At 34.9% G+C, this 23,090-nt stretch overlaps 1 protein-coding gene across 1 annotated transcript in view; it reads right to left on the bottom strand.

Moving 5' to 3' along the window:
- Positions 1 to 21,583, bottom strand: part of TACR3 (tachykinin receptor 3) — a 109,188-nt gene extending 87,605 nt beyond the window's left edge. Inside the window, exon 1 of the mRNA XM_012436469.3 lies at positions 21,048 to 21,583. Within this exon, the coding sequence (XP_012291892.2) occupies positions 21,048 to 21,583 (536 nt within the window). The remainder of the gene's footprint in view (positions 1 to 21,047) is intronic.
- Positions 21,584 to 23,090: the final 1,507 nt, after the last annotated feature.

Here is a 23,090-nt window from a genome sequence, read left to right as displayed (position 1 = left end):
CCTCCCATGTAGTTGGGTGTATTAGTCTGTTTTCACACTGCTATAAAGATACTACCCAGGACTGGGTAATTTAAAAACAAAGGAGGTTTAACTGACTCACAGTTCCACATGGTTTGGGAGGCCTCAGGAAACTTACAATCATGGTGGAAGAGGAAGCAGGCATATTTTACATGCCAGCAGTCAAGAGAGTCTGAGCAAGAGCAGGGAAAACTGCCTTATAAAACCATTAGCGCTTGTGAGAACTCATTCACTATCACGAGAACAGACTGGGGGGAAACACCCCCATGACTGAATCACCTCCAACTTGGTCACTCTGTTGACACATCGCAATTACGGGGGTTACAATTTGAGATGAGATTTGGGTGGGGACACAGAGCCAAACCATATCACTGGGACTACAGGTGTGAGCCACCAGGTGCTGCAGCAACAGTTATCACCTGACAGTTTCTGAGTCAGCAATGAGAAAAACTTGTCTGAGTCCTCTACTTAGGATCTCATAAGGTACCACCCAAGATGTTGGCTGTTCTGTGTGGTCATCTGGAGGCTGGACTGGAGAAGGATCCACTTTTATCTTTCTAAGGTTTTGGGAGACTGCTGTGTGTGTATGTGGCTGTAGAATTCATGTTAACGTGCTTTTTTAAGCCAGCAATGAAGAAAGAGAAAATATAGAGCTATGTGATAGTAAAATGGAACTTCAGATAATATAATTCAGTAACCAAGGTAACACCTCCTCACACTTGCCACATTTTATTGGTTAGATGCCAATTACAGGTCCAGTCTTCACTCAATGGGTGGCTAATATAAAGGTAATGAAGATGAGAAGGCAGGGATGCTAAAGATCATCATAAAATTTGTCTATCACACAACAGATCAAAGAGGAAGTCTATGGAAATCTAATGTAAATACAAAATTTAGAAACCTGTGGGATTCAACTAAAACAGTACTTAGATGTAAATTTATAGAATTAGATGCTTACATAAAATATTTAGAAGCCCTCAAATAAGTAATCTAAGGTTCCATCTGTAAAAACTAGAAAAAATAAGAACAAAATACACCCAAAGCAAGAAAAATAAAGGAAGTTAAATGAGAGAGGAAATCAATACAAGTCAAAGTGGAGCGACAATAGAAAGAAAATCAATGAATACAAAAGATAACAATTTGGAAAGCTTACTAAAATTGATAAAGCACTAGAAAGACTGACCAAAAGAAAAAAATGAGAGAGAGAGAAGACAAAAATAAGCAATATCTTTTAAAAAAAGTGATATTACTACAGATAAACAGGCATTCAAAAAGAGTATAACACTACACACATATATAAATAGATAAAATAGACCAATTTCTTAATATGTGCAAACTACAAAACTCTACCCAAAATGAGTTCTACATCTACTAAATTTCCAAAATATAAATCTCTAGCACCTGATAGTTTCACAGGTGAATTCCGTCAAATATTTAAAGAAAAATAACAACAGTGCTACAAAATACTACACAATTGAAAACTAGATAACACTTCATAATTCATGACAGGAAGTGGGGGGAGGTGGAAGAGCCAGGAGAAAGAGGGAGGGAGAGAGACTGAGAGTGAGAGAGAGAAAGAGAGAGAAAGAGAGAAATAAAGGAGAGAAAGAGAGTAATATACCATCCCAAAACAGTATTTGTTTACGTTATTTGAGACTGGTTTTTAATATTAAAAATTCAATCAATTTAACCCAAACACCAATATGACCATATCAATTGATAACAGTAAAAACATTTGGTAAAGTTCAACATCAATTTATTATAAACTCTCAACACATTCAAATAGAAAAGGATGTCCTAAATCTCAAACATAGAATCTACAAATTACCTAAAATAATATTCCATTGAATGATGAAAAACTGTATTTTTTCCTGTGATCAGAGTAATGCAGGAGGTCCACTCTTACCACTTCTATTTAATATTGTGCTAAATGTGCAATAAGTCATGAAAAAGAATGTATAGGCATACAGATTCAAATGAAATTTAATAATGTTTCCATTTATACAACAGAAGATTGTCTATGTAGATGAATCCCAATAAATCTCCAAAAATCTCCACGTAGAACTAATAAGTGAGTCTGACAAGGATGCAGGATACAAGTTAAACTGACTAAATAAATGGTATTTTTAATAATCAGCAATAAATGATTTGAAACTAAATTTTAAAAAGCTACCACTTATGTTAGGTCAAAAAATAAAATAGGCATGTAGCTATCAAAACACGCAGAATCTGCATGATGAAAACTGCAAAATACTGATAAAAAGTAAGCACCTAAATAGATGAAAAAAGACATCCTATGTTCACAGTTTGAAGGATTCAGCATAGTAAAGATGTTGATAATCTCCAAACTGATCTACATGTTTAATGCTATTACATTAAAAACTCCAGCAAGATTTTTTTATAGATACATGAAAGCTCATTCTAAAATGTATATTAAGGCTGGTCATGGTGGCTCATGCCTGTAATCCCAGCACTTTGGGAGGCCGAGGGGGGTGGATCACTTGAGGCTAGGAGTTCAAGACTGGCCTGGCCAACATACCAAAACCCTGTCTCTATGAAAAATATAAAACAATTAGCCTAGTGTGGTGGTACACACCTAGGATCCCAGCCACTTGGGAGGCTGAGGCAGGAGAATCGCTTGAACCTGGGAGATGAAGGTGGCAGTGAGCTGAGATTACACCACTGCACTCCAGCCTGGGTGACAGAGCAAGACTTCGTCTCAAAATAAATAAATAAATAAATAAATAAATGAATACTAAAATGAAATGCATATTAAACAATTTAAAAGTGGAATAAGAAAAATAACTTAACAAATAAAGACTGAAGTTGGGGGAATCACTTTATCACATTTGAGAACTTCTGTTCAGCAGTAATCAATACAGTATGGACTTGGTACAGACATAGATCAGTGAAACAGGATCTAGAGTCTAGAAACAGATGTACATAAATACGGCCCACTGATTTTTGTCAAAGATATAAAGGCAGTTAAATGAATAATCGATACTCTTTTCAATAAATATTTTGAAACAATTGGATATTTGTATGCCAAAAATATTTTACATTGAGCTCAACCTAAGACTTACAAAAATTAACTCAAAATGTATCATACATCTGAAATTAAAACCTTAAAACAACAAAATATTTAGAAGAACCCCTAGGAGGTAACCTTTGTAACCTGGACATAGGCAAATATTTCTTGGACATAACAACAAAAACACAATTCATATAAGCAACAGTATTGGTAAATTAATCTTTATCAAAATTAAACTTTTGCTCTGCAAAATACATTGTAAAAAGAGTAGAAAAATAAAGCCACAGTCTGGGAGATATTTGCAAATCACATGCCTGACAAAATACTCATATGCAGAATATACAAAGAACTCTAAAATCTTCACAATAGCATATACTCCCAGAATGATGGTGTGAGGAACTCCACATATCTTCTCCCCCAAAACAAAAAACAGACAAAATGACCAAAATTAACTATTTAAAGTCTCTGAGAATTAAACAAAGGCCATATAAGTTAACAAGTATTCATTAAAGCTACTGAAACTCTGTAAGAGAAGTAGATTACATGTCTACCTCTCCTTTCCCCACGTCCGCCCTGTGAAACTTCTGCTCTGTGTGGGTGGGGACATCCATAAGAAGAACTACTAGCTCTGCTGCCCTGCTGGAGGGGCTGACTTTGTTTAGAGAAAAGGTTGGAAAAACTCTTACCTAGGATTTTTGTTGAAAATAGTAGAGATCTCATTTCAGTTTTTAAAACGATCAGTGACAAAACATAGCAGTGTTAGTTGAGAAAGTAACAAATCTGAAGGATAGTTATAAATTTAACAGGATGATCCAGGGGAAGAGAGAGTCAAGTAAGGCTCTGTTAGAATCCCTGGTGATCTGGAAGGCTGATGCATGCACAGGGTTGTGCCACTTAGGAAAGACAGGGAAGACGTCCTAAGAGCTACTAGACCCTGGATGAATGTGAGGCAGACTTGTAAACTCTCTGAATTTTATAAGCATTCCCATGACACAGATTTAATGGCAAATAGTAGAGTCTTACTTGTTCAAGTTATTTAACCACAATCTCTGACCAGTCTTTGGCTGATTGAACAACCAGTAACCAGGCTGACTCAGAGGTAAACCTTCAGAAACCAGGCTTAAAAAAAATATGAAAAAAACTGAGCAACGGTACCATAGACCACAAACTGTCCAAGAAACAGACCATAAAATTAGTACACACAAGTCACTAAATAAACAACAAACAAAAAATGGTAACAATAATCCCCAAGGTGGAGTGAGAAAAATAGAATTCATAGTTGTTACATTATATGAAATGTCTAGTTTTCAGTAAAAAATTATGACACATGAAAGAAACAGGAAAATATGACCCATATGCAGAGATAAATGCAGTCATTATAAATTACGTTTGAGATGACCTAGAAGCTGGACTTAGTAGACAGAGATTTCAATGCAGCTATTATAAATATGTTCAGAAAACTAAAGAAAAACTTAAAAAATAATGAAGCAATACTGCAATGACTCATCAAATAGAGACTATCAAAGATACAGAAATTACAAAAGGAATTACATGGAAATTCTGCAGTTGAAAAGTGTAACAACAACAAAACCGGTAAATATTTTTGAGTTAGCAGGTGAAACCATCCAGGAACTTAAAGGTAGATCAATAGAGATTTTTCAATCTGAAAAAAGGAAAAAATTTAACAAGGAAAAATTAAAGAAAAATAAACAAAGCCTAAGATATCTGTGAGACTCAAATATACAAGTATATGCATAATGGGAGTCCCAGAAGAAGACGAAAAAGGAACAAAAATATTTTTAGAAAATAATGATTGAAAACTCCCTAAATTTAATGAAAAACATTAATCTACATATTTCAAAAGCTCAACAAACTCAAATTATGATAAATGCAAAGATCCATATCTAGACGCATCATAATTGCAGTGTTGAATGTGAAAGAAAAAATAACACAAAACAAAACATCCTTGCAGTTGACAAGAGAAAAGTAATTAATTGCACAGAAGGGAACTGCTATGAAATTAACATATGGCTTTTCATTCAAAACAATGAAAACGAAAAGAAAAAGGCAATAGGCTGGAGTATTAAAAGTGTAAAAGAGAAAACTGTCAAAATACCTTTCAAAAACAAGTTGAAATAAAGAATTTCCAAGATAAATAAATGAGAAAATTTGTTGTGATTAAACCTGCCTTAAGTACATACTAAAGGATGTTCTTTAGGCAGAAGAAAGTAACATCAAACGGTTTCTCAAATCCACATGAAGATATAAATTAGACTAAAAATACACAAGTAGGTTGAATGTAAAACAACAGAAAAGCATTGAATGTGAAATATACCATGCAAACATTAAATGAGAGTAAATGAGTAAAAATACAAGAACTGAAGTGGCTATGTTAATATCAGATGAAATAGACTTTAAGACAAAAAGTAACTAGAGACAAACTAGGAACTCATTAGAAAGATATACAGACACAAACATCTGTGCATCTAACAAGAGAATTTCAATATACATGAAGCAAAGACAGAACAAAAGGGAAATAGACAATTCAATAAGAATAGTTATACACATCAATAAGCCACTTTTACTAATAGATAGAAAATTAGAAAATCAGCAAGAGTGTAGTTGTGAACACTAATCACACTATTTACCTATTAGCCCTGTAATTTATAGAACATTCAACCTAACAGCATCAAAATATATATTCTTCTCAAGGGAATATGAAACATTTTCCAGTATAGGTCTGTCTAGGCTATAAAATAAGTCTGAACAGTTTTAATAGACAAAGATGTATTTATTCTGAAGAGAAACTACAAAAATAACAACTATGTGAGGTAATGTATTTGTTGATTAGCTATATTTAACCATTCTACAGGGTATATAGAACTAAAAAAATTATGTCGCACATGATAGATAATGCAATTTTATAATGTCAACTAAAAAATAAATAAATTTGATATTTTGACAGTATCAATTGCTGGTTAGAATGTGGAACAATTGAAACTCTTACACACGCTAGTATGAATATAAAATGGTACTGCAGTTTCTTATAAAGTTAAATATGTGTTTTCTATACAACCAAGCAACCTCACTCTTATTGTCTTACCCTAGAGAAATGAAAACTTCTCTTGACACAAAACACTATACAAGAATACTCACAGCAGCTCTATTCATTACACAAAACTAGAAACAACCCAAATGTCCTTTGTAAACAACTGTGGGGCAGCCATACAATGGAATACCCTCAAGGATAGAAAGGAACAATCTCTTGATTATACAGCTTAACTTGAATAATCTCAGACATGTTGCAGTTAATGAAAGTATCCAATCTCAAAGCTTACCTGTTTAATAATTGTACTAATATGACCTTTTCCCAAAAAGATCAGCCTGCAGTGGTAGCAGATAGATCAGTGATTCCCAGGTTTTAGGTCAGGAAGAGATTGTGAATACAAAAAAGGACATAAAGGCTTTCCTTTGTGGTGATGACATTGTTCTGTGTCCTGATTGTGGTGGTTGTTATATGAACTATCCAGGCATTAAAAATCTTAAATCTGTACATAAATGAAAATAAATTTTACTGTGTGTGAATATAAAAATAAAATTATGTGATTAGAATTTACATGATTCATTACTAAGAAATCACGTTTGTGATTTCTTATATTAGACATTCTTAGTATTAAAATGTTTATGTAAAAAGGTTTGCCATGTAAACGCTAATTAGAAGAAAAGATTTTCAATATAAATATCATAAAAATTAGACTTCAAGGCATGTATTATTAAATATAAAGAGGGACGTTTGATGATGATAAAAGAGATCAATTCACAGGAAGAGAGAACAATCCTAGATTTTAATTAACATTGCTTCAAGATGTGCAGTGCAAACTTGACAGAATTAAGATGAGAAATAAACCACAATCATAGTTGCACTATAATATACCACTTTTGTAGCCAATAAATTAGTAAAGATAAAGAAGATCTGAACAACTTGATTAACCAACTTGCTGTAATAGAGAGTTTCATCACCATCACGTCAAATAATAGCAATGATTCCATATATTTTGAAATGTTGTGTGTACATGTGTTGCTAAAGTGTTTTTCCTTAAATATTAAACCCAATTAGTGGAACCATATCCAGATAGCAAATAAATAGAAAATACTATGTCATTAAATATTGTCTATTGCAAAATGCCAGCGACTCACAGATATGAATACATGTGGTAAAACTCAGTGAGAGTTCTGAGGGGCCAGGTTACTGCTAAAGGAGGGTCATTGCCCAGGCTTCTATGAATAAATCACCAATAGGATAACACATAATGAGAAAACATGTGAACATTGAGGTCATTGTACAAAATGCAACAGTGGATTACTCTCATCCTTCTTTACAAACAAGTTATATTTTCCTTCTCATTAGTAAATATATAGTTTGAAATAGAGAAGAACATACATAAGAAAATACAAATTCTCCACAATACTGCCACTAAAGGACAGCAATGCTAAATATCCTAGTTCATTTTTCATTTCCTTTCACTATTTTATTTTACATACACAAATATATAATGCATACCATTATATCATTATATTTTTATCTGTAATTCTTTACAACTTTTAAAGTTAATATTTTACTGTATGTCCTTTTGCATATTAATATCCTGATAACATTATTTTATATCACTGATTAATGTATATTCTAAAACATGCACATTGAAGTCTAATTTGAAACTGTATTGTTAAAAATGTGCAAACAATAAAATATTTCTTTGCATCTTTGTTTTTACGGGTAGACACCCAGAGGTGAAGTTGCTTTGTCAAAAAGAATTAGTAATTTCAGTGTACTAGTGGCCAAAATAATTTCTCAAAAGATTGTTCTGATTTCTATTTCCTCCAACAGAAAATTAGAATGCTCACTTCTCTGACTTTCATCATCGTATTATCATAAAACATGGTTGTCTATTTTTAGGTAAAAGTGCACGTCTTTAATTAATGTATATATTTTTTATCTATGTAACCATTTATTTTTTCTAAAATTATCATCTTTTGCATATTTGTATTAATATTTTCATATTGATTCATAAGAACTCATAAGTTAAAATATTAATTGTGTCTTTCATTTAATCATACTTAAAAGTTTGCCTTATCATCTAATTATGCATTAATGTTTTTTATTGTTTGAACAAACTATATAATGCTTTGGTTATATAGTTTTATATAGTCAGATTAATTGATGTTTTTCTCTGTATTCTGATACTCTTGTGTTTGGAAATTTTTTCCTAGGTAAAATGAAGAGTTTAATAATATTTTTGTTTTTTGTGATTTTATTGCTACAGTTTATTGTATATTTATATTAGTGCTCAGTGTAAAGTAGGATTCTAACTTTATTTCCAAATAATTAGCTATATTCTAAATTTCGTATTTTGGGAAATTATGCTTTTCTTATTGGTTTGTGGTACTTTCTTTGGAATTGTCTCAAATTGTAACCAAGCAGTTTAGATTCAAAACACGTATGTTTAGGTTCAAAACACATTAAAAATTTTTTTCTTTTCTTTTTCTCCTTTCCTCCTAGTCTCAAGATTTGAAGCAAACTTCAGAAAGCTTTTTTTCTCTCCTTAGTCTTAAAATACAGCCTTGAAGTGTACTTTCTAAAACTCTACATCCCTCCTTTTCCTGCCATACACTCCCTTACACCATGCACATTTATCTAACTGTATGCTTGTGAAGCTTACACCATGCACACTTATCTACGTGCTTACTTAGAGGTTCCAGGGGCTGATCTTGAGACAGATGAAGCATGGAGACCCAACTGCAAAGTTCTGAAGATTACCTCATAGTGGTTAGTGAACAACCCAGCCATTGTTGAGATAGTGCCAGCCTGTGTTCCAGGTGGACTGCAACTCAAGATAGCCCTTGGATTAAGACACACAGACTTTGTACCTAGCACAACTTGCACATGCTTCCCATTCAAAGTTCCCTTTTTAGCCCCTCTCCCCAAACTAAAGTTTGAAATAGTTTCTCTTAGGCACTAGCCTTGGCCGTTTCCCCATGACTGACTCTAGATTAAAGTCACTTTCCTTCCACGGCACTTCATCCTTGTTTGCTAGCTTTATACATAGGAAGCAGCCAAACTTGATTTTGGTTATAATATGTGTAAGAAGTTCATGTGTGAAAACCCTGATATTAAAATGTTTATGAAAAAGGTGTTTACCATGTAAACACTAACCAGAAGAAAAGATTTGCTATATAAATATCATAAAAATTAGACTTTAAGGCATGTATTATTAAATATAAAGAAGGACGTTTGATAATGATGAAAGGGATCAATTCACAGGAAGACGTAACAATCCTAGATTTAAACTTCTTACATATTTACATATATTTATCATTATGAACAAACAATCTGTTGATTCTTGTTCAAGATCCAAATGTTTTCATTTATTATAATTTTATAGTATTTTCCTATCTCATTGGACAATTTCCTTCATTATTATTTTTTATTATTAGTAAACATTTCTTGGTTAATCTCAGTAGCTTATAATCAGAAAACTTTTAGATGATTAACAATTTAAGTTCTATTAAGCTTCTACTATGGTTTTACTGGAATTACAGTGAAGCAAAATAACTGGTACACTTTTACCATTTAATCTTTTCAGTATGTGTTTTCTATTTTCAAGTATGGTTGACCTTTGAAAAACATGAGTTTGAACTGCACAGGTCCACTTATGCATGGATTGTTTTCAGTAAAAGTTACACCGAGTCTATCTGTCTCTCCTGCTCCTCCTTCCACCTCCTCTACTTCTCCTTTGCTGCCCCTCAGACAGCAAGATCAACCCACTGTTTTCCTCCTCCTTCTCAGCCTACTCAACAAGATAATGAGAATAAAGACTTGTATGGTGATCCACTTTCACTTAATAAATAGTAAATATATTTTCTCTTCCTTGTAATTTTCTTAATGTGTTCTTTTCTCTAACTTGCTATGTCATAAAAATACACTATATAATAAATATAACATACAAGATATTTGTTGACTGCTTATATTACTGGTAAGGCTTCCACTGAAGTAAAGAGTAAAGTTTTGTGGGGTTCAGAAGTTACACACAATTTTTTTACTGTGCAGGGCTCAGTACCTCTAAATCCTGCATTGCTCAAGGGACAACAGAATATAGATCTGTGTCTCTCTCTCTCTGTGTATGTGTAAAGTTGACTTCATATAGTTATCACATACTATATTTGCAGATAAATATTGTTTATCATGTTAAGAAATGCCATATATTGTAGTTCATCAAGAATTCTGTCAGGAGTGGGTATTGGATTATTTGAAATTATTTCAGAATCTACTTAGATGATCATATGCATATTTTTGAAATTATGTGTTAAAAGTTTCAGTATTCAGCCAACCACACTCTCTAGATTATTTTTTATGGTTGCTGTTTTCTTTCCTCCTTTTTTTCTTTTTGATTCTATTTAGAAACCTGTATAATTAATCTCTGACAAAGACATTTTCAATAAGTTATAATGTTTGGTGAATAGAATGATCTATATCAACGAGCTAGATAGTATGGAAGTCTGAGAAAAGAGTTCCTATTGATTATCAAACTTAGGCAATTAAGCTGTGATTTTTTTTTTTAACATAGAGGCAGTCTTTGCTTTGCAAAATGGTACTGGGAAATCAAAATGATTATATAAATTGAGACCATGCAAAGTGATCTAAATAATCACTGGAAAAAAAATACAGTTTTCCTGTAACCTTTAAAATTTTTATCAAAATATCAAAAACTTCCTTACCCTCAGTTGTAAATACACAGAGAAATGAAAAACAGAACAACTTTTTTTAGAGTATGGTTTTAAAACATTAGAAACACTGAAAAATAAAATGTTTTATTTCTTTGTAAAAAATGTATCATAAATAGTTTGAACAGCATTTGCCTCCTTTTTGCCATATAAAATGATAGAGAGCAAGCATCTTTTCTATGCTTTGGCAAAGCATTCTCCTTTTTTCTAACTTTGAATTATCTTCCAAGATTTTATCCTTTGCACTTTTAGAGTGGTGGACTCTCTTGAAGACTCTCTTTTTTTATGTGAAGATTTTTGCTGATGCCACTTCCTCTATGACAGCTTCGCCATTTTGTCACTGCTAGGTTCCTCCTTTAGGTTGATAAGGTCACCTTGCCTAATTCCCTCGGGCTGCAAATCTAGAATCTGAAGAGTAAAAGTATCAACATTCCCTCTATCAGTTATTCTCTCATAACTACATTGACATTCGATTCAAATTTCACTTTCAGCATTATCACTTCTCAATTCTTTTTCATTTCTTCACTCTACTTTCATCTTTGCTGACTAGTTCCTCTTTCTTTAGCTTTTATTATTATTCAGACAGATACTTGCTCTGTCACCCAGGCTGGCATGCAGTGTGCAGTCATAGCTCACTGTAACCTTAAACTCTTGATCTCAGTTGATTCTCCCATTTCTGCCTCCCAAAGCACTGGGATTACAGGTGTGAGGCACTTCTCCAGGACTTGATAAAAAAATTGGCACGAGAGTTTATCACTGGGAAACACTTGGGCAATACAATTATGTGCTTTGCTGTTTGTGCATGAACCAAATGAAGCGATCAGTAACCAGTGACAGATTTTGAAAGAAGGAATGTGATTGGTCACTGTTTATGATGTTAATCTGTTATTTGTAGAGTGGTTCACAGACTCAAAAGCTAGCAGCTTGTCCTTTATGCAAACATTCCCAGTTAATATGTGAGTGAATATGACATGGTAATTGAAATGTGAGCCATGTTGTTGGGGACACTTATGTCATTTAACTAAACATTAGTAACCCAAATTTGTGTGCAGTGAGAAGTACATGTTTAGACTTGATAACTTTTAATGCAAATATATATTTATTCTGTCTTTAGCATCAGTATTCTATTGTGAACTAAAATTTTAAAGCTAGTATCCCTTTTTGTTTCCAAGGAGTCCTGTTTCACTCCTGCTCCTTACCGGTTTTCATCACAAATTGCTCTGTGAATGGTGAATGGGGATTGCCAGTAACTTCTTATGTATGAAAGATGTTGCATTTTGTTATTTTAAAAGATAATTTTTAATTATACTACTGTTGTTTGATTCTGAAATACTACTGCCTTCAGTATGAAACTAGATTATGTGAACCTTTGTGGAAGACATATTGAACTTATAATTTTAACAAGTAAAACATTTTAAGCTAATGAAATCATAATTAGTAGTTAAAGAAATTTGAATGTATTTTATAACATGTAGTTAGCTATTGGAAAAAAACTTTTACATATGCATTCATTTTGAAGGTATAAAAGTTAATACACATGGTACTATGACTTTTAAAAATTTAATTCATTTACATTTGAGAATTTGCATTAATAGTACTTATACAATATAAATACTCAATTTCATGGGTAAGTGCCTACCATCTTTTGTTTGATTTCTTCAAAATTGTTACTTATGCTCATTTGAAAAGCTTCAAATCTTTTTCTCCATTGATGGTTCACCTTAATTTGAAGGTGATCATTATCCATGAGATTATATAGAGTATTTACATGATTTTTAAAATTTAATATTATTAATACTGACAACGTATCAGAGGATATTTTCTATGTTTTCTAAAATAAAGAACATTAAAAACACTTCTGAAACTGATGGAGATTATGTTAAGTAAACTAAGCCAGGCACAGAAAAGACAAAATTCATGTGTTCTTACTCATATGTGAGAACTAAAAATTTTTAATAATGAACTCATAGAGTCAAATGATGGTTACTAGAACCTGAAAAACATAATAGTGTGACCACAGTTAGCAACAATATATTGCATATTTAAAAATAACTGAAAGAGTGGAATTGAGATGTACCTAACACAAAGAAATTACAAAGGCTTGAGGTAATGAATGCCCAATTACCCTGATTTGATCATTGCACATTGTATGACTGTATGAAAACATCACATGTACCCCCCATAAATATATATAATTATGTACCCGTATAATTCAAAATTAAACATAAGCAAAAATACTTCTACAACTTCTGTTTTTCTGTTCTAACACTATAAACACACTCTCCTTTGTTAAATGTTCTCATAGTTACTATGTACTCCACTTATTATTCATTTATTTAGTTAATACACAAGTCAAGCCTTGTTTTCATGGAACTTCTAACACTCTAGGGAAGCAAGACAAAAATAAATATTACAGATGAGCCAATTACATAATATTTTAGAAGGTGATACATGCAATAAAAATAAAGCAATTTTATATAATAGGATTCAGAAGCAGTATAGGGAATGAACAACATGGCTGTTTGGAGTAAGAGTATTTCCTACAGAGTGCAAGATCCTGAGGTGGAAACTTGCCTACTATGCTGACAAAATGAAGAACAGTGATGGTGGAGCACAGCGGGGAAGGGGTAATATTAGAAAAAATTATAGAGTAACAAAGGACCAGCTAGTTGTCTAAATTGTCATAAGTCAGTGTAAAGAGTTCAGTTTCTACCCTGAGAGAGCTAAGGAGCCATTGAGTAGTTTGTAGAGGAGATATATTATGAGTCATTGCCAATAGGTTCGCTCTGGTTGTTGCTTTGAGAACAAACTAAAGGTGAACAGGAGTAGGGGTAAGAAAAGCAGTTAGGTGAGTATTATAATTTAGGCGAAAAATGATAGTGGCTCAGACTAAGGTGGCAGGAGTAGAGGTCTTAAGTGATTAGATTCAATATGTAATTTGAAAGTAGACATGAGTAGATTTGCTGATGGATTAGATATGTGTGAAAGATGACATGAGCCAATGTTGCTTCCTGGAGTTTTGACCTGAAGCTCATATTTTGACTTCAGAAGACAGCAGTAGGAATAAGTTTGAGGAATGTCAGGATCTCTGTTTTGGATGTGTAATTCTGAGATGACTCTCAGACACTCGGAGATATTGAGTAGGTTGTTGTATTTAAAACTCTGGGTTACAGACAAGGGTTTTAAAATAAAGGTATTAATTATTATATACAATTTCAGGCAATTATGAGCCATATCTGCTTTGTTTATTTCAGTGTGCCCCATACCTATATAACATCTAGTACTTACAAGGTACTTTAGAAATATCTGTTGAGTGAGTGAATACACGAATAGTGAGTCATGTGCTGGTAAATATTTAACCACAGGCCTCCTGCATAAACAACAGAAAATACAATTCCTGATTTGCAGTGTTTCCAGATTTCTGTGGTGTAAATACTTCTCCCACGACTTCAAGCTATCAAAGTAGCATCATTGAATACAGAGTTGGGAAAAAATGTGCACAACTAGTTCCTTCTAGCTGGTATAAACAGGCTCCAGAACACAACAGGGCCCACTGTTGCTTAGTAATATAATCCTAGACATACTTTCCCTTACTTATAAGAGTGCATAACAGATAATTTTAAATAGTCTGGATATCTAGGCAGGTGTGAAGGAAAAACATCTTATAGATGATGATAGAAGCTCAAAATAGCAAACTTAAGTGAATATTAAAAACCTGTGTCACATAGCACACTAAATACTACAAACACTGTGCTAATTTATCCTTGTAACTTCAGGCAGGCTTCTATTACTCCAAACAGGTGATATCTCCTTATACAATTCTGGGGAAAATTATTTTACTGCTTACAAAATATTATGATGTTACCAGGATTCTCTTGCCAGAACTGTCTTTATAATTTATGTCAGACGTAAAATGTGTTTTTAAAATGTTGCCATAAAAATATTACGCTTACAAAATATTGTGATGTTACCAGGACTCTTGCCAGAACTGCCTTTACAATTTATGTCAGATATCAAATGTGTTTTTAAAATATTGCCGTAAAACATATACCTCAGAAGTATTTAAACAAAGTTTAATTAATTTGTTCTCCTTTGGAGTGCAGATTATTTTGCATGTATCTGAGTCATAATATTTTTAAAGTGTTTATTTAAATTAATTAATATTGTTTTAAAATTCATTGTGGTAAAATATATATAATATAAAGCTTACTATTTAAACCATTTTAAATGTACGGTTCAATGGCAGTAAGTACAACACTATTGTTCAATCACACCATCATTCATCTCCAGAACATTAATTAATAATTATTTGAAGTTATTTTGTTTTGTGTAAAAAACAGTATTTTGTTGTGGATGATTAAAAAGAAAAGTATACAAGAAAATAATATTACCCAAAGCCTCAACCTTTAGAGAAAATTCAATCTATATCTACCTTATGGCACATATAAAATTATATTGGACTGTTAAATCCATGGACTAAAAATTTCTCACGTGTTAAAAATCCTGCTGAGTTGAGAATGAGATTAAGAATCTGACCATGTCTAACGAAGTGGTGGAGCTGAAAACCCCAGTTGTCTATTCTACAGCATTTATTAATATATCATGAGGAGACCTCAATAAAAATGATTCTCAGAGTGATGAGGCATAGGGAAGAAAATGTATGCACAATTTCTCATGCTGGATATATGATTTAGAACTGAACCCTATGGAGAGAGAATTGCAAGTAGAAGATGAAGGAACTTTGGGTATTAAGAAATTGGTAATACGTTAAGCAAAATGTAGGGATGAGACATTCTTCCAAATTCTACTTGGAATAAAAATAGGCTCCACAAAAATTTCATGCTGAGGGCAAAGTTTAAAACTCATGAATCTTGCAGATTTGGATGCAATGTGTCAAAAATAGCAATGTGGAAAAGGAGATTGCTTCCTACTCCAGGTCATATTCTTTATGGAAGTGTTGACATTGCTGTAGAAGTGCTGTATTACTTTGTTTTCACACTGCTATAGAGATGCTACCCAAGACTGAGTGATTTATAAACAAAGAAGTTTTAGTTGACTCACAGTTCTGCATGACTGGGGAGGCCTCAGGAAACTTACAATAATGGCAGAAGAGGAAACAGGCACTTCTTACATGGTGGCAGGTGAGATAGAGTGAGCAAGAGCAGGGGAAATGTTTTATAAACCATCAGATCCCATGAGAACTCACTCTTTATCATGAGAACTGTGTGGGAGAAAGCAGCCCCATAATCCCATCACCTCGTACCTGGTTCCTCCCTTGAAACATGGGGATTATAGGGATTACAATTCAAAATGAGATTTGGGTGGGGAAACAGAACCAAACCGTATAAAGTGCTAAAGAATACTAGTGATCAACTCTTACCACTATCCTTTCCCTGACTATCCTCAGGAGGGGCTCTGAAACAATATGGACACCATAGCAAGAAATGGTTTATAAGTAAAAGTTATGAATGAACAGAATTTAAATATTCATGTTAATGTTACCATATTTAAACACAAGGGACCAGAGACTTGGGTGAATTGAGGTTCTATTCAAACATATAATTTTTTATTTCTACATAAAATTTCATTTTTGGATGTTCTATAATGTGTTAGATCGTTTTCTTGGGAATTTTAGTTGTTTTTAACTTTCTGCATTTTGGTTTGAAAAATATCTTTAAATATGAGTTTTTATTAAAATCTATTATTATTTCTTAAAAATTAAATTCTTGAATAGAATAAATGACTTGAAGGATGTATGCATTGACAATTGCCCACATAAGAGATTTTTACCAATTTATACCCAAATGTTAAGATAAACTGTATAACATAGTAATTGACAATTTTAAACTATAAAAATTGTAATTTCATAAAAATATGTGTCAAAAATGTGCTTTTCATTGCATTCTTACCAATCTCTATCATTTTTAAAACATAAAAGTGGTATTTCATTGCCTTTTCATTCATTTATTTACTTTTATAATTCATTTATTCATCAATCTAGAGTGTGTCCTTACTATGTTCAAACCAGTATGACAGGCATAAGAATATAAAGGGGACTAAGAACATTAAGCCTGCTGTTATGCTACATACAAGTCTCTTACAGCAAACTATCAATCAAATATTCTTAAACAGGAATATAAAATTTATATTCCACAAATAAATATAAATATGAAAATGCTATGCCTGGCATGTGCTATGAGAATCTACAAGGAAACAACTAATTTGTATTGGGAGGATTTATATGGAAGGTGTCTCTGTAAAAGTGACATTTTAACTGTTATCTAAAAGAGCAGTACATTTAACTGATGAGGAATTGGAAGAAAAGAATTTGAGGGAGAAGTAAAACTGTGGATTCAAAGACTTTTTGGCAAAAAGATAATATCATACATTTATGAACTTGAAAGAGGATCTGAGTGGTTGAAACAGAGATTAGGCCAGTTGAATTATCTAATGAAATTGTACTGGATTAAAATATTATTCTTCTCATAAGTGCAGCAGAAACATTGTAGGATTTTAAATAGGGGTGTGTAAAATATTTTCTCATGTATGTTTTGAAAACATGTTTCTGTGTTGCAATATGAATACGTTAGGGTAGGTTAAACCTGGATATCGGGAGACTAATTAGGCTATTTTATAGACCAGAAAATATATGAGGGTGACTTGGACTAGGGAAGTGGGGGTAAAGGCAGAAAAAATGTAATAGATTTGTAAGCTGTTTGAACAATTGGATGGATGCTTGCACTATTTATTGAAACACCGACAGAGGAAAATATCTGAAGGTAAGGTGATGAGTTTTGTGGAATTCAAAGGGCCTTTCAGACATCCAAGTAAAAATGTCAAGGAGGTAATTGAGTATACATGACCACACATCAAAGAAGGGTTACCAACGGAATTTTACCTTTGTGAATTATTTGCTTCTTTGAGTTTTAAGCCAAATGCATGTATTATATATTAAAAAATTAAACTAAATTTTATAGAATAAAACAGCTCTCTAAATCATGATGTCAATTTGTCAAATAAATGTTTAATAACAGCATGTTAATTTAAATGACATAATGTTATGTTTTAATAATTACAAAAAATATATCTCGCTCTCTTTCTCTCCTTCTCTTTATATAATGTACTATACATGAGTGCATAGAGAGAGAAAGAAAGTATATATAAAATAAAAAACCAGGGGAGCATTGTAATGTGGATGCGAGGGTCACATGCTGGTGATATTTGGGGGGTAGGATAACTAGGGGTAAAAGTTAAATTTAACTTTCTAATATATATTTTTATTTTATTTTTATTGTGAATATGTAGCTTTTACAATGAATAAGAAAAAATATGTTTAAGTGGAAGACTGGGCAGGAGGATGAATCAGGATCAGTGACAGGGGACTGGGATAAAATTGATTCCAAGATTCCATATATTGCAACTTTGAGTTATCTACTTCTCAAACTCTCTAAAGCTCAAGTGAGAAAAAAAAAAGATACTTCAGTAGAAAATACGCTTTATCTTTTCTTGCAGTTTTATCTTTGTATCAAACCAGATCATCTGGAAACTTTGCTCAGATACCTGTTTGGTACCTGAAAATGTCATTTACTGAGTTCTGATTTGGTACCATGCCTTTGGCCCACTCGGGGAAATGCTAAATAAAAATCCATAGGAAACCTGCTTTTGCATTTATGACAGTGTGCTTGAAGATATTGTCTTCTTTTTGCTCATACAAATAATTCCTTAAGTATCAGAAATTATTTAGCACTTAAGGAGTGTGTATGTACTGTCTTTACAGATAGTATAAACCATATTACTAATTTTATTTCCTTTTTTATGTGATTATCAGGAAACTCAGACATATTTGAAGTTTAACTTTTATAAGAAATTAAGACTCTTTGACCAGAATGTCTACTTTACATGTTTACTTTTGTATGGCTTCATGTATATAACAACTTGGTCTTGTTTTATATTTATGTATTTTTCTCCAATCTTATTTTTTTATTCATTTATAGTTGTCTGTTCATTGTATGGATTCTTATGTGTCTATAATCCAGAAGAAAACCAATTAGGCAGAAAAAAATGAGAGCTCTTTAATCAAAGTGATAAAGTCATTGTTCTGGATGAGATTGCTTGGGGACAGGAAATAAGAAAAACAGTCCCAGAATTTAGCATAAGGAACTTCTGCATTTAATCATTATGCACAGACAGACATTCAGAAATATAGCCATGAAAGAGAGGCAGAGGAGGAAGGATATCAGAAAACCTAGAAGCCAAGAGGTGAGACTTCCAGGTAGTAGCCACCTGTGAGGAATATTGTTCACGGGTCAAAGAAGTCAAAGACTGAAGTGTCCACTGGATTTCTCAGTGACGCTCTTTGGATAGTGTTGGGAAAAGTAATCGGATTTGAGTGGTTCGAAGAACAAAAAGCACATAAGGAAATGAAAATGAGTATGCTTCAGATTTTATAGCATATTGTATACTCTAAATTTTTAAATAGTATTAATGATTAATGTTTTCCATAAAGAAATAGTAAATATTAATAATATTCATTAATTCAAAGCAGTGATTGTAATAAGATAGCACTAAATGATTATTTGAAATAACTCCAAGACAACCCATCAATGTTGACAGGAAGAAATTGAAAAGAGAAAAAAATGACCTTTTTCCCCCCTTTATAACTGAAATACAGATTTCACACACACTAAAATTTTCTTCAAAGTTCATATTACATCATTAACCTTTCAAGAAGATTGTGAGAATTTTATAACATTATACGCTAATACCTCTTGCCTTAATCAAAACATCAAAAAACATATACCATAAGAAATAAAAAGAAAAAAGGCAGCAAAACAAACAAGGAAGCTGCTCGAGCAAAAAGAACACTTACTTCTATCTTGGTGTAGTAAGATTAGAGGCAATTTCACTTGTTCCCCAACTGGAGTCTATTTTTTTCATCATTTGCACTCCTATACATAGTAGAAATGAAGGGGTGCATATGTGTGGATAATCAGAGATAAAGGAGAAAGGGAAGATGACAATTTTAGAGGCTTTTTAATAAGTGTGATTTTGTGTTTATTTATTCTAGTTAGTGACTAGTAGCCTCCCCTCCTTCAATTTAATCCTTTGGGCCTGGTACATGAAAATATTTTCTAGAGATATATGTTACTAATACCTCACTGCTCAGTATTTCAAAGTAGTAAACACAGAGGATGAACTTATGGAAATAATCTGTTTTTTTCCTTATCTTTTAAATCATAATGACAGCTGAAATGTCATAAGAATTAGTATTTATCCCCATCTTATGTTTACATGGGTTTGTTAATGTCTAAAAATGATCTTTTCATGAATAAGAACTTAGAGACTTCCAGATAAAGTGACATCAGCCTCATGTATCCTCCATGCAACTGCCTATCACGAAGCTGAGACTGAAATCAACTGTTGTGGCTCATTTTCACCATAATGTTGAATTAAAGTGCAGCCAGCTTTCAATAACAGGTAGGGATTCACCATTGTATTTCCACAAACATCTGTACTTTATAATGTTCAACATGAGAAGGCAAATGCACACAAAGGTTTTAAAAATTTGGTTACAACTTCCAGACACAGGGTTTACTCGGTTCATAGCCTCTGCAGATTACTGAACATTAAATCCAATCTGAGATGTGGTGGAAAATGCTAGTTTACAGTAGTCTTTTGGAGAGTGTGTGTGGCCTTTTCTAGTTCCTCCATGATTGGGGGTCCAGACCAATGTTGGCCTTGGGGTAAGTCTAGGGAATAGGGAAGGATGAAGAGGGAAGGGTGGAGGGGGACTCCTTTATCACTTCTCTGCCAGAATAGTGACTGACAGAAGGAAGGCCAAAAAGTGCACTTTACAGATGACAAATTTTGTTCAAAAGTCATTTGGGAAAGTTTGCTAGTACTTAAACGTTTCTAGGTAAGTTTGCCCTACTTGGAATGTCAGTTTCACATGTCCCTCATTAGCCTTCTTCAGTCCCTCTAGATATCCTTAATAAGGCTCAGTGATTTAAGGCTTGAGTGTTGGAGGCCAAGGAAGCAGAGGCTTGTTCAGACACTGGAGGGCTACAAATAGGTTAGTGTCCTCCTCTCAGCAAAAGTTCTTAAGTCTCTTTACTCTTGTAGACCCCGTTACGTCACCGTTGCCTTTGTAATCTTATCCCACCGCCCAGCTCTTTCCTTTCCCTTCTCCCTCTTTCCTCCCTCTCTGTCCTCTCCTCACCTGTCCACTGCAATGGCGGTCATGGAGTAGATGCTGGCGAACACAGCTGTGATAGGAAAGAAGTTCTGGAAGCGGCAGTAGTTGGCGCCGAAGTACCACTCGCTATGAAGCGCGTAGATGAAATTGACCAACGTGTTGAAGGCGGCCATGGAGGCGTCGGAGAAAGCCAGGTTCACAAGGAAGTAGTTGGTGACAGTCCTCATGCGCTTGTGGGCCAGGATGATCCAGATGACGATGAGATTTCCAAAAACGGCCACTGCCACCACCACACCATACGCCAGGGACCAGAGCGCGATGCGCCAGGACGGCTGCACGAACTGGTTGGTGAGGTTGGCCCGGGGCTGGGAGGGCGCGGGGGAAGCCAGCACGGAGTTGGAGGAGGAGAGGTTGCCAGCTTGGACCAGCAGTTGCAGCCACCCGGTCTCAACCGCCCCCCCGGCCGCCCCGGCAGCTAGCGAGGCAGTCAGGTTCCCGGCATCCGCACCCGCGCCTCCACCGCCCTCTGTCCAGGTTTCTGCTGCTGGGAGAGTGGTCATCGCCACCGGTCTGCAGTCCCGGACCTTCCCACTCACTCACCCACGGGCAGCCCAAGACCAGACTCCTCTGAAGTTCTCTGCCTCCTGGTCACTTTGGTGCCGGGTCTTCAGACACGCCTGGAAGTGGAAACAGGGGGACGCGGCAGGTGATAAGGAGCAACAGCCGCACTTTCTCCGACGAGCTTGCCGCTCTGGCGGGCAGAAAGAACGAGATCCCCGAAAGATTAAGGGTTGTCTCGTCCCACACCGCAGCAAGAGCCCCAGCTGCCCGGCACAGGCTGGAGAACTGAGCACCCTGCGCTGCAGGCGAGCTTTATACTCTCACGGGGTCCCACGCTTCCGTGACGTTGCGGGGCCGCGGAGCTGACCATCCCCTTCGCTGGCTGTGATCGCACTCCCTCTCTCCATCCCGCCTTTCGCATTTCATTCAGTAGCTACCCGTCACCGTCACCGAGCAGCTGGAGCTTGGCAGGCTGACCTGCGCAAGGGAGCGCTGCACTCCCTCGGCTGTAATTAACATCTTTCCAAGATTGTTTTGCCTTCTTTTAACTTTAAGATATTTTGCTGAGGTCCCTGTTCTCAAACATGTATTGGGGGCTGTTATTTCTTGCTCGATTTAAACCATTCACCCACGAGGCAAGGGCAAGATCCTAGTTGATTTTTTGGAGAGTGTGCATGAGTGTAGACTGCTGCAGGTTGTGGGCACCGTCAGCCGCAAACGCAAACGTTTTTAGGCGTCCCTGGGGTTTGAATTTCGTTCAGCTTTCTGCTCTGGTGTTCATAGTCTCTCGTCTCAGATCCCTTTTCCTCTCGCTCCCACTTTCCACATCCACCTGTTTTCCCTCTTCCTGTATTTCTATCACTAGAAATGGGTCCCTCCGACCTCATTATCAGCAGCAAATGGAGACTGTGGTTTCTCCTGGAGGATTCTGCTCAGGTTAGAATGTCATGGCACACGGAGGGTAAATCGCAAATACCAAGGAGTACATTTTCTTGAACAGATCTCTACATTTCCCTGGGTTGAACATATCCAATATGCACTGTGAATACACGCTCTTGGTTACAGGGTTCTGGACATATGGTGCCTTAGTTTTCAGGGCTTGACCATGAGGACACACTGATGAGAACACCGTATATGAACAAATACTTGGGTTTCCCGGGAAGACGGGCAGGACCTGATTTCTGAACTTTGCCTGAGAGTAGTGAGTTAAAGCGCTCCGTAGAGTACAGAAGGACATAGGCTGTGCTTAGATCAGATCTCTACATTTCCCTGGGTTGAACATATCCAATATGCACTGTGAATACACGCTCTTGGTTACAGGGTTCTGGACATATGGTGCCTTAGTTTTCAGGGCTTGACCATGAGGACACACTGATGAGAACACCGTATATGAACAAATACTTGGGTTTCCCGGGAAGACGGGCAGGACCTGATTTCTGAACTTTGCCTGAGAGTAGTGAGCTAAAGCGCTCCGTAGAGTACAGAAGGACATAGGCTGTGCTTAGA

This window comes from Aotus nancymaae, unplaced genomic scaffold (assembly GCF_030222135.1).
Source record: "Aotus nancymaae isolate 86718 unplaced genomic scaffold, 86718_ANA_hifiasm-v0.15.2.pri h1tg000033l, whole genome shotgun sequence".
Classification (NCBI taxonomy): domain Eukaryota; kingdom Metazoa; phylum Chordata; class Mammalia; order Primates; family Aotidae; genus Aotus; species Aotus nancymaae.
Note: the sequence above shows the minus strand (reverse complement) of the source record. Positions and strands in the feature narration are given on the sequence as shown.